General features: G+C 42.6%; 1 protein-coding gene across 8 annotated transcripts in view; it reads right to left on the reverse strand.

Annotated features, from left to right (window-relative positions):
• Positions 1-12,110, reverse strand: part of CHST11 (carbohydrate sulfotransferase 11) — a 276,479-nt gene that overhangs the window by 35,606 nt on the left and 228,763 nt on the right. For 4 of the 8 annotated variants that reach the window (XM_065565062.1, XM_065565039.1, XM_065565031.1 and 1 more), the window contains one exon: positions 4,674-4,745. The exons of the other annotated variants lie outside the window; for them this stretch is intronic. In XM_065565062.1, the coding sequence (XP_065421134.1) occupies positions 4,674-4,745 (72 nt within the window). The remainder of the gene's footprint in view (positions 1-4,673; positions 4,746-12,110) is intronic. 8 annotated transcript variants of the gene reach the window in all.

Below are 12,110 nucleotides of genomic sequence, written 5' to 3' on the forward strand. Positions count from 1 at the left end.
ATTCCACTCCTCCTACTTTCACATCTAGCATGTGGCTCAGGAGAGAGCATGATCAGAGTGCTGCTGCATTGTGGCGATCCCTGACTGGTGTCACGGCCCCTTTAGGGCCACTATCACTCAATACAAGTTAGAACAACCCTGAGGCGGTTCTAAGTTGAGCCAGAGGCTGAAGTGGCCTCCAGCTAGGCCCAGGATTGGCGGAATGGGGTGTAACAACTGATCCCTTCACTACAGCTGCATAGGAAGGACTAAATGCTGTGCAACCCCAATAGTGTTCTTGGAGAAAATTAGGGCAGAAATTGACTCTACAACTCAGACTCTCTCTTGCTCAGTTCTACCATCTGGCTTCTTCAGCTCCTGTCAATCTGACTATTTTGCTGCCGGGTCTGAAGTCTCCATATTAAACCAATTACTAAAAAAAATAAACAAATGTATGGATGTGTAAATCTGTGTGAATGCAGATGGACAGATAATGTTTGTTTGAGTTTTATGAGGTTTTTAAAACTCAGCACCATAGAATGTAAAGTTTAAATAAGTTCAGCACTAACATTCTACAAGTACTATAAGAAACTACTTGTCTGCAACAGTCAATGAAGCAAAGTTTTGGAGTGGAGGACACTGGAGTCATTCAACAAGTGACTTAGTTATTCTGGGTGCTACGAAGAACGGGATGTTATTTTGGGTGCGAGTTTGTGTGAATTGACTTTTTAAAAACTTTCTGATAAGTTCATTTGACTTTTCATATGGTCCCTGTTTTCTGTTTATTTGTGGCTTTATTGAAGCTGGATGCAACATTCTGAAAGGTCTTGTAAATCAGTTACTACATGGACCTTTAAATAGCAACTGATTAAAACTAAAAGCAATCTCTAATTATATCAAAGAAACCACTCAACTGGTTATAGCCGTGGTCACCACACATGATGTAAATTCTCTTCCTCTGAGGCTCAACAAACTAGACAAACCACAGACTGTTCCCAGCATGGATACTTAATAACACAGTCTAGACAATGCCAATCCATACGACACTCACTTACCCTAACATAGCTCCATGCATTTATTTTTATAGTTTCAGACTCTGGAAAATACATCCTCTAGTTAAGGAGTAGCATTCAGCATGGAAATGGACGTTTCAGAAAGGAGTGTACCAATAAGAATACAAATATATCAGACTTCCACATAATCCAATTTACTAGTGTCTTTATATCGTACTTTCCACTCAAATCTCTCAAAGAAACAGACGTTCTATCAAGCAACTTATATGATCCTCACCACTACAGTATCTCAGTGTCCCTGTGGAGTAGGTAAATGCTATCCCCATTTTACAAACTGGAAAACTAATCCAAAACAAAATTGACTTGGCCAAGCTCACATGGTAAATTAGTGGCAGAGCCACGGGCTGGTTCTATTGTTCTCTCACTCCTAGCAGTTTAAATCAAGAGTAACTCTACTGAAGTCAAAGAAGTTACACAGGTATAAAGTGACATGAGAATCAGACCTAAGAGGTTCTACCTCCCCATCCTATCATTTCACCGCAGGCTATACTCTTTGGTTTTCTTACCTAGCTTACTATTTAGCCTAACTCTTTGGTAGGGCTGGTCAAAAATCTTATGTCAAAATTATTTTTGACAGAAAAATTGGATTTTCCACTTTGAATGAAATTTTGCATGAAAAGTGTCCCCTAACTTCAGAAAGTTAACTTGGTCAAAAAAAACACCGACCCCCCCCCCAAATCAAAAATGTTTATCTCCCATGATGCAGCTCATAACTCCCCAAGAGGAGAGACTGTGATGCATCATGGGAGATGTTGTCTAGGCAAAGAGTCTGACCTATTGAGAACAATGGGCGCATGAAGCGCCTGAACTACAACTCCCATGAGGCATCATGATAGGATTTCTGAATCAGAATCTTTGAGTTTTCAGCCAAAGGGTCAAATATTCTGTGGAAGAAAACCCCATTTTCTGAACAGCTCTACTCTTTGGTCCACCTCCTGTCCTCACACATGTGAACTTAATTCCCACTGAATTCAATAAAGGGGGTGTTTACACATCCCGAAGTAGATTTTGGCCCTTTGTGTTGTAAACAAGCACTTCTTCCCTCACAGCTCATCTTCTCCTATTTCATCCTGAAGTTAAATCATAATGCTAAATATAGGACATCATGGAAAAGGTGGTGACAACAGACAATGCTTTCATTACCAAAAGGGGCCACACCTGGCTTTCTTACTGAGACAAAACTCCCAGTGGCCTCATTTCACCACCGGATCAAGAAGATGGTGGGTGAGATCCTTGCCCCATTCAGGTCAATGACAAAGCTCCTATTGACTTCAATGACTTGAATGAGGTCAGGATTTTGCTGTGTGTATGTGCGTGTGTACGCAGTAGGGTGCTAATCCCTGACTGGCACTCCACTGCAACTGCAATACAAATAATAAGTAAAGGAGAAGCTTGGTTGTGTAGGAGCAGACCCCTATTAAAAAGCAAAGAAAATGAACAAGATAGACAAATACTGGCAAAGCGCATTTCTTTTTGTGGAAATGTTTTCCCTTTTAAAACTTGCTACAGGATGAAAGTTCACTTCTAAAAGGCTTCAGCTTGTGCATCAGCAGTAGTTTGTGAGAACAGCCACAATTTTTGTAGTGCTGAAATACAAAGGGAGCTCGTTTTTATCTACAGATCCTCCAAGACCATGTGCTTCGGAGGAGGATAGCTCAGTGGTTTGAGCATTGGTCTGCTAAACCCAGAGTTGTCAGCTCAATCCCTGAGGGGGGCATGGATCTGGGGCAAAAAATCTGTTAGGGACAGTACTTGGTCCTGCTTTGAAGGCAGGGGACTGGACTTGATGACCTTTCAAGGTCCCTTCCAGTTCTATGAGATAGCTATATCTCCATATATTATTATAACTGCTCCATTTTATCATTTTATCTAAGGTGCCACAAGTACTCCTGTTCTTCCATTTTATCATCATTGCTCATATGATAGTCACTTGTTCTGTACAGCTGATTAAAATGTCCCACTAGGATCTAGATTTGGAAGCTGTCTTTTTGCACCAAACTCTGTAGTGCATGGTCAAACAGATGATCTCCTAACCTGAATGGAGAATGTACAGCCAGAGGTATTTCTTTCTTGATTTATTAGGAAGTTTTCGTGCTCTTCAGAAGGATTTAAACATCTGGGGAAAGGATTCTGCTTTCTAAAAGTGCTGGAATTCTTATTCAGACAAAACTCCTGTGACTTCAAATGGTGTTTTGCCTGAGTGAAGACTGCAGGGTTGTTTTAAAAAAAGTGATAATTTGTTCAACAGCCTGACACTGATCCCTGAATGCATCTAGCTCAGCTGCAATTTCTTTTAGTTTTTCTTTTCTTGGAAGACCTGCGTGCATGCAGGCAACATGCAAACGCACACACAGATTTTGATGGCCTGGCACATTTCTGAATAAAATATACTTTTCCATCCTCATGTGTCATTTTTTCTGTCTGCATTAGAACAAAGGGGATGTTTGGGGTCAGCACAACATTTTGTACTTGTGTCAACAATCACATTTCTTTAACCAGCTATTTGGAGCTTTCATTTTGGGTGGTATGAGGGATCCTCCCTCGCCCCAATTTATACGCCACTCTCCTAATTTTCCCAGCTGCCACAGACTTTTCTTTGACCAGGGATGGATGGGACTCCCTTTGGAACTCTTCAGCACTGCTCCAAGTGTAGCCAGAAGAGTTACTATAAGGCAAGAAGCGGCAGGTTCCTTTAACTACCCCCACCCATCAGAAACAGCGTGCTGTCTCCAGAGCTGCTGTAGCTGATTATTTTGTATTAGACCCAGAACTGGAGGTCCATTGTTACAGGTGCTGTACAAACATAAGAAGATACGTTTCCTGACCCCAAAGAGTTGAGTCTAAAAATGCAACTGACATAAAAGGCCTGGGGAGAAGGATAAAATTGATCAGGGTGATATGTCTGATGATATCCTCAGTGAGACTCCTTCCATTTTCTTCAAAGGGACTATGGTAAGTACTCAATCTTGCATCCCTCATATGGCAATGCAGACCTCTAATTACAGGGCAAGGAAACCAACAACCCTATATGTTTTCATTTTAAATCATTTATGGCTGGCCCCTCTTCCCCTCCCCTTTTAGCAGATTGACATGTGCTTTTAAGTTACTGTTATAAGGTGGACATCTGGTAATGTAGTCTATTGCTATTTGTGTTACTGCACTTCATATACTTCAACATAATTGATATCTGCAGCACCTTGCGAAATACAATTTGGAACTATGCAATTTTTTTAAATGAAAAAGCAATTCTCTGGAACATTTTAATTTGGACTTTGGAGAAAATAATGTAAGTTGCTTGGCCTGCAGATTTAGATTCAGATGAGACAGAGCACTTACACATTTTTAAAAAAAGCAGAATCATCAACATCCACAACACACAAGGAAAAAGCTGCATGGCTGGAAATGTCCATATCATTACACATAATTTCTTGTTATGCGGGTTATTGCCCTGGGCATCTCATCTAAGAATGCACAAATCATTAGACTGGTCTTTGATGACCACATCACATCCACTGGATGGCTGATCAATGGTGAACCAGAATCAAAAGGCTATTGATTTTAACATGGGTTTTTTTAAAGTTGTGTTATACTATATATTTTCATATCTACATATAGCCTTACAATTTGAGGGCCGATTTCTGCATTTAGATCCATAGTACACAGAATATCAGTGAGTATCAACGGGAATACCACCTGGGGAGAGAATACAGAATAAGGATGAGAGACTTGCACTTTCATTTGCAGTACAGATCGGAGAACAGAATTTTGCTCTGATGTTTGAAAAGAACTTGATGAAAATGATTGGTTGATGCCATCATCAGTCTCTTTGCTGAATATTTCATAGTCATGGGGCCTGATTTCAGTGGTTAGACCTGTGTCAAGTGCTACCAGATCAGAATGATAGTATTTTATACACCCACTTTGCAAAGGCAGAAACGACTATACAAGGTGCAAAGCACTGAAAACTCAGGCCCAATGTGTATACTTGTATATCTCTATTAAGTACATAAGATCCCTATTGCCAGGGTACCTGAGTAGTTTGCATCATAACAGCTAACATATTAAGAGGAAGTATGTAGACCTCACCTGTGTATTATTTATGTTAACACCCCACTGCAATGTTAAGGGGAGAGAGAATAAATTAATATTACTGCAGTTAATATAACCAAAAATCTAAATAGGTTACATCTGTTGAGTCAGACCAGTGGAAAAATCACCAGTGACTTCAATGGCCTGTTATTAGCAATTCCTATCTTGCTCATATTACTTAGCAACAGGATTTACCGGCTGATTTATGTAGTCTTTAATATGCCATCTCTGTAGGCAAGATTTTCAAAAGTGCTCAGCATTGGCCTAAACTCTGCTCCCACTGAAGTCAATGGGATACTTACCATTCACTTCAGTGGGAGCAGAATGAATGCAATGCTGAACCCTTATGAAAATCCTACTCTCTCCCTTTTTGTAGGTTTGCTCCATTACCGTTTCAATTGAGGAAACCACGTATGTTGATCTTCAGCTATAATAAAGCAAGTCCAGGCAGCGGTCCCTCTGATGGGAAGGCCATTCAGACAGAAAAAGCTGTTCAAAAGGACAGCTGAAGCAACAACTAACAAATGCTGGACTTTTACTGCAATATCTCATTGAACTAGTGGCACAATTCATCGGATACTACTGTCCGCTTGTTCCACTTCCACTCATTTGAATAGGGTCTGTAAACAAGTCCTTGGCAGATATGTAGCCTATTTGTTGATTTTTATTTTTGTTATAACAATAAAAATCACAAACAGATTCATGATAATGTGCACTGCACACAATTGCTACCGTCTACAAGCATCAGCGGTTATTACCTTCCAATAATGCACTTAGTACTCAGCGTACAAAGTGTGTTTCCATCTATTTTTTTTTTTATTTGCACTTGAAGCACAGAGCATTTAGTCTTTGAATTTGTCAAACTATCTCGGCATTAACTGAATAAATATCTTGAATGAATATTCAATGAATAAATATCTTGAATAAAGTATTAGGAATCATGAAACTCCTAATAAAAGACTGAGAGGGCAGGTCACATTTTTATATTAAATGTGACATTTTCCACAATTGTTTACCCTGCAAGGGATAATGGCCTACATTTTCAAGAGCACTGCATTTAACCGTATGGAGTGGAAATCCATCAACTTCATGAAAAAACTAATGATTGTGTGTGTCTCAACTTGAGTTACATTAAAGGAACTTGAGTTTCAAAAAGGATTGAGCACCCACTGTCTGAAAATCAGGCCTGTTTAGGTTGTCCCAAGTTGGATACCTAAAATTGAAGCATCACTTGTTACTTTTAAAAATTAAGGTCAATGTGTCCAAGATTAAAATCTCTCTAGTCCAGCTAAAACCCAGGCAACACTGAACAGTCAGTCTCATCTCCTGGGGGTCTCAAGATCTAGTAAAAATATAAATCCAGCAGAAGTTGTCAGGTTCAAATGGTGAAAGCTAAATATGACTGTGCAGTCATTTCAGTTATCTAGACATAGAGCAGACACAATTTTGATTATTTTAAACAAAAACATGTTGGAATAGACACCAAACCATAATCTTGGGAGCATGTATACAACTCCTGCAAACCTTAATAGGAACCGAGTTTGCAAAACTCTTGTGCAACTGCACCAACCCTAACGCAACCAACACAGATGCAAAATCTATTCACCCACCATTGATATGAGGACAATGAAAGGAAACACTAATTATATTTTGCTCAGCTGCCTAAAACATTACTTGCCAAAACAGGTAGGCAAACAGACGTTTGAGTGAAGCTGGTTTTGGTAGGAAACTCAATTTCCAAAGGGAAGAATGAGAAAAAACAAAAAAAGAGAAGAAACAGGCAAAGAAAGTGGAAATGGACTTAAATCCCTTTTTCTTTAGAGGTCAACATTCAGTGGACTGCAAGAAATTTTTGAAAACATCAATGAGCTGTGATGGCCATATTGCCATGTTTGTGTTCATTTATTTTGGTCTCCTTCTGGCTTAGGTTGTTGTGCCCTAAGTCTCCCCAGACTTAGCTTTGCTAGTTGACTTTATCAGAGTTTTCTCACCAATATAACAAAATACATCTGTCTGTCATAGGGGCTCATACTGCTGTCCATCACTATAGGAACTGAGTGCCTGATCAAAACCTGAACTTTTCTTTCAACTTTTGATTCAAGACCACTTGTATTCATCGTGAATTTCAGCTGCTTGAGAGCAACATTGAACACTGTTTGTAACCTGTTACATGTATTTTTTAGTACAGTATAAACAGGCTGGTAGAATGCACACAGTACATGCCTGAGATATTTCCTTATATTAAAATGATCCAGTAATATAAACAAAATTGAGATAAATGGAGAGTTACATACCATTTTGCTCTTCCTCTGGAAAGGAAAGAAAAAAAAATGGTTGGAAAGGTACTTCCTGATCAAAATGCCATATACTGCATGGCCACACCACAGGTATGCTAAAAGGCATTACTGTTTTAAATATGGTAAAAGTTTGGTGGAGCTGTGTAATTCAGTAGGTTAATGTATTCATCTTTCAGTTGTGGAGCATTGATTCAAATCCTGTCTGAGTCACAATTTGCGTGGTCTCCATTCCCTCTGGATACTTATCCACATGCCAAAGTTACCATTCTATGTGGCATAGGGTTACCATATTTCCAGAATCAAAAAAGATGACACTGGGGGGGGGGAGCCCTGCCCCCATCCAATCCCTCCCACTTCCCACCCCCTGAGTGCCCCCCCCAGAACCCCAACCCCCCCACTTCTTGTCCCCTGACTGCCCCCTGCTGAGAACCCCCCACCCTAACTGCCCCCCCTAGGACCCTACCTGTCCCCTGACTGCCCCGACGCTTATCCACTTGCATGGGTGGCAGGGTTGTAGAAATTTTGGTGGTGCCCAGAACCCCCCACACACACCTGCCTAAGGCTCTGGGAGGGGGGTTGGGTGGGGGGAGGAGGTCTGGGGTGCAGGTCCTGGGCTGGGGATTAGGGTGCAGGAGGGGTGCAGGGTGCAGGTTCTGGGCTGGGGCAGGGGGTGGGTGTGCAGGAGGGGGTGAGGGGTGCAGGCTCTGGGATGGAGTTTGGGGGTGGAAGACAGTGCAAAGGGAGGAGGTGCAGGCTTTGGGAGGGAGTTTGAGGGCAGGAGGGGGGTGGGAAGGGGAGAGGGGGTTTGGGAGGGAGTTGGGGGATAGGAGGGGATGCAGGGGTGAGGGCTGTGGGTCTGAGGATGAGGGGTTCATGATGCAGGAGGGGGCTCAGGGCTGGGGCAGAGGATTAGGGTGCAGGGGGCTGAGGGCTGGGGCTGGGGGGTTTGGGGCATTGAAGAGGCTCGGGGCTAGGGTGGAAGGGCAGGGTAAGGGCAGCCTGTCTTCCCATTAGTGGATGGGGGACGCTAGGACCTGGGGGCAGCAGACAGCAGTTGCTGCTGGCTCTGGCAGTACAAGCAGGCAAGGGAGAGGCAGGGAAGGGGGGAGGCCCACGGGGGGGACGCACGGAGGGGGGGTGGCAGGTGGAGGCCGGGGACCCATCCAACATTCCCCCGCTCCCTGATTGCCCCCCCTGGACTCCCCTTACCATTCTGGCTCCGCAAACATGCTGCCCGGTGGGTCGGTTTGTGTGTTACACAGGGCTGCAGACAGAGGAAGGGGGGAGCAGGAGAGGGCTCTGGCTGCTGGAGGCCAATGGGAGCAGCTCAATCGGCCAAGCCACCCAATCAGCAGCCGCACTCTGCATGGAAGGGAGGGAGGCGAGGGAGAAAACCCCCCCGGACATTTTAACCTTGTTACCAATTCCTCCCGGACGGCTATTTAGAGACACAAAAGCCGGACATGCCCGGGGAAATACGGACGGATGGTAACCCTAATGTGGCAAGACTGGCAATCTTTGTTCACAAAAGGCCCAGGACTGTAACAGCAGGCACACTGCAGATCAGGCTTGCAGGACTTTGACCAAGTCGTGCAAGAGAACCTATGTAGTGCCTCCCTGTGCAGTGAGTGAGATAGCCCTTGCCTTATTAAGCACTAAGTGCACCAGAACAATTTTGAAAGTTTGTAAATAAACATCCAGATCTGCTCAACTTGCTTTGTGTCGAAGTAGAACATATAAAAATGTTCTTGGATTCAAGCTCATTGGGAGTTTTAATCAAATTGTTCCATGCATGGGTAAAGTATGCAGAATCTGCAAAAGCAACTCGATTACTTGGTTAAGCTGACTAGACTGTTCCTGCATTTTAAAAAGGTAATTAATTTGGTTACAAAATAACTACAGTTTACTGCAGGCTTTAGGCTCCGATTAGCTCAGAATCCAGCAGGTTTCTACAGGAGACACATCAGCTGTAGGAATGCAAGAGAAGTTTTTAACTTTTCTGCCTGCCTGCAAATGTCAGGTGTCAAGGAAATGGGTGGCAGGGAGCAAGTGAAGTATTATTGGAAGGCCTTTGAGGACATAGGACTGGAATGGCATGATTTATGGAGCATTGTGAATAAGTCGGGGCTGTAAATCACTGCCGGTCACACTGCTGGGAATGATGTCAAGGGAGTTACAGAAGCATTACGTGGAATACTTCCCTGGTTCCAGCCAGTTAACCCCAGCAGATCACACTGGATTATAAACCCCAATAACTTATTATCCAAAGTCAATTTAGCAAGTCTCTGCTTTTGAGAATTCTTAAATAAATGAGGTGCCCAGAGTCCTTTTTAAATCACAACCTCAAAAGGCAAAACCAAAAATGCTGTTTGGACATGCTTGGGGAAGCTGGCATTAGCTAACTAAGACAGCATTTCTTTAGAGACAGAGTTTTAATATAAATCTTTCCCCATCGATGTGGAAAATTGGTACCTTGTGTCCATTTAGCTAACTTCAGGGGAGTCAATAAACGCCAATAACCACAGTGTCACAACACTGTTATTTGTAATTAGAAGCCACTTGAAAATGACATGTGCTGTACTGAACTCTGAAATAAATGCAGAGATGTTCCAAAGAGCAGCTCAGTTCTGATGTAGCCATCTCAACTGAGATACCACTGATGCTGTGAAACAAGGCATTCTTTTATAAATATTACACTTGATCGCCTTGACAAAGACCTCTGATACATACAGCATGAAGAGGATTTCGCTGCACTCTTTATAATACTGCAGCGTGATGAGGCTGGCTCACCGTGAGTGGCTCCAGTTTCACTTCTCAGACAGGAAAGCCCATTCATTTTGAGAGTGTATAATGTAATGGAATGAATGCAATAATTCCAGTATTTCATTAGGTGTCCATTTTGGGATTGCCTTGATTTGTGCTGCAAATCAACGATCAGCTTTTTAATTGGACACACAACAAAAAGCATGATCATAATTACAACACACATGGGGAACTTTTAATAAACAGGCCAGCTACAAGCAACATGGTATTTAACTTCAACAAAATGTATTTGGGACTCTAGCTATATGTGGTTAAAAACTTGGGAAGCCCTCCATTTGAATTTGTTAGGCCTGGTCTAGCAATTGGAGCACAGAACTGGTAGTCAGGATTATTCATGAGTTCTGAACCCTACTCTGATTGACCCCCTGTGTTGCTTCAGGCAAGTTATTTAATCTTTGGTCACAGTGTCCTCCATGTATAAAATATAGTTAATGATTCCTACTATTCAACACAGGATTAATGAATGTTTGCCCAGCTCTTTGAAAATGAAAAACACGCTCTATAATTACTATTCCACGTAGTTCTCAGTTCCTTTTTCTGTGGGCCACACAAAATTGTTTATCCTGTTTCAATGCCATATTAAATAGTAAGGTTCTGATTCTGCAACTGGTTCCATGCAGGTAGACCCCTGAGCCGCTGCAGAGCTCTGTTGACTCCATCAGATGTCCACTTGCACAGATGCAACTGCAGGACTGAGGCCTCGGATGTTAAAAAGAATCACACGTAGTAGGTAGTCAACAGTTTCTTGCGCAGTGTGTTAACATGTAGTAGAATGTCTCATCCTACTTAGTCAAGCCAGAGAGTTCTCATGCTACTTGCATTAGATCTCTCACACAGATGTGACTTTGACTGCACTGACCTTGTTACTGAATTGGACAAGCTGTCCTTGGGAAAAAAGTGTTGGGACATCTGACTGCACTGCCTAAGGCGCTACATGATATAATGATCCAGATCTGCTCATGTTGCTCTCTAGTCCTGGTTTATTTTAAAAACTGTCATGACCATCTGTAGCAACCCATGACAGTTACATAACACTTGCTGACAGAGCACTCTCCTTTCTGAGTGCTCTTCTGAGCTCTGTTTCATCATTAAAAAATGCCTCAGCGTTACCGCTTCCTTCTGTAGGCAGGTGGAAAAGCTAACCACTGCTGTACTGCAATCGAGAAGCTGCAATTTACTGCATCCAAGGCTTACTCATGCCAGTGAATACCAACGAGGACTGATCCACAACTGCTGAATTGTAGCTTTACACTGTGAGTGTTTATTTTTAAACAAAGCAGAACAAAAAGCCTGTTTTTTGCTGCTTTCCTAAGTTTCACTGTACCAGGTCATTCACTGCTTCTGATTTTTCACCCCACTGTGATGTCTGATCATTCATATTCCTGCTGCAGAGTATCACAGAACTGACAGTAGCCCAGACCCTGAACCTGGTGAAAAGGCAGAGTTAAGTGGCTTTGCTCAGGGATTCTCTGCAGAAATAGGGAAGGGACAGAATCCTCCACCTCAAGTCATGGAGCATGAAGCAGTATCCACTTCCTCCCACTATGTGCCTTGTCTGGCAAAATAACACATGTGAAATGCTCCTGATCAAACTGTTTTTTTTTTTTTGTCAACAAAAAGCAATATTAAAAGATATTGGCCAGTGTGAGTGCCCTGGATGGCTAATGGAGAGTTCAGAAAGGGAAAGGTGTGGGGAGGAATTCTCTGCTATTGGCCACAGTCATTAGACCCCGAGTAGCCCAAAGGCACCTTCCATCCACAAAGGTGAGAGAAGGCTGAAGGATGAAATAGTGGCATATTCTTCACACCTTGCCTCAAAACCTACTGTACAAGCAACATGCAGGGAGCC

This window comes from Chrysemys picta, chromosome 1, assembly GCF_011386835.1.
Source record: "Chrysemys picta bellii isolate R12L10 chromosome 1, ASM1138683v2, whole genome shotgun sequence".
NCBI classification, from domain to species: domain Eukaryota; kingdom Metazoa; phylum Chordata; order Testudines; family Emydidae; genus Chrysemys; species Chrysemys picta.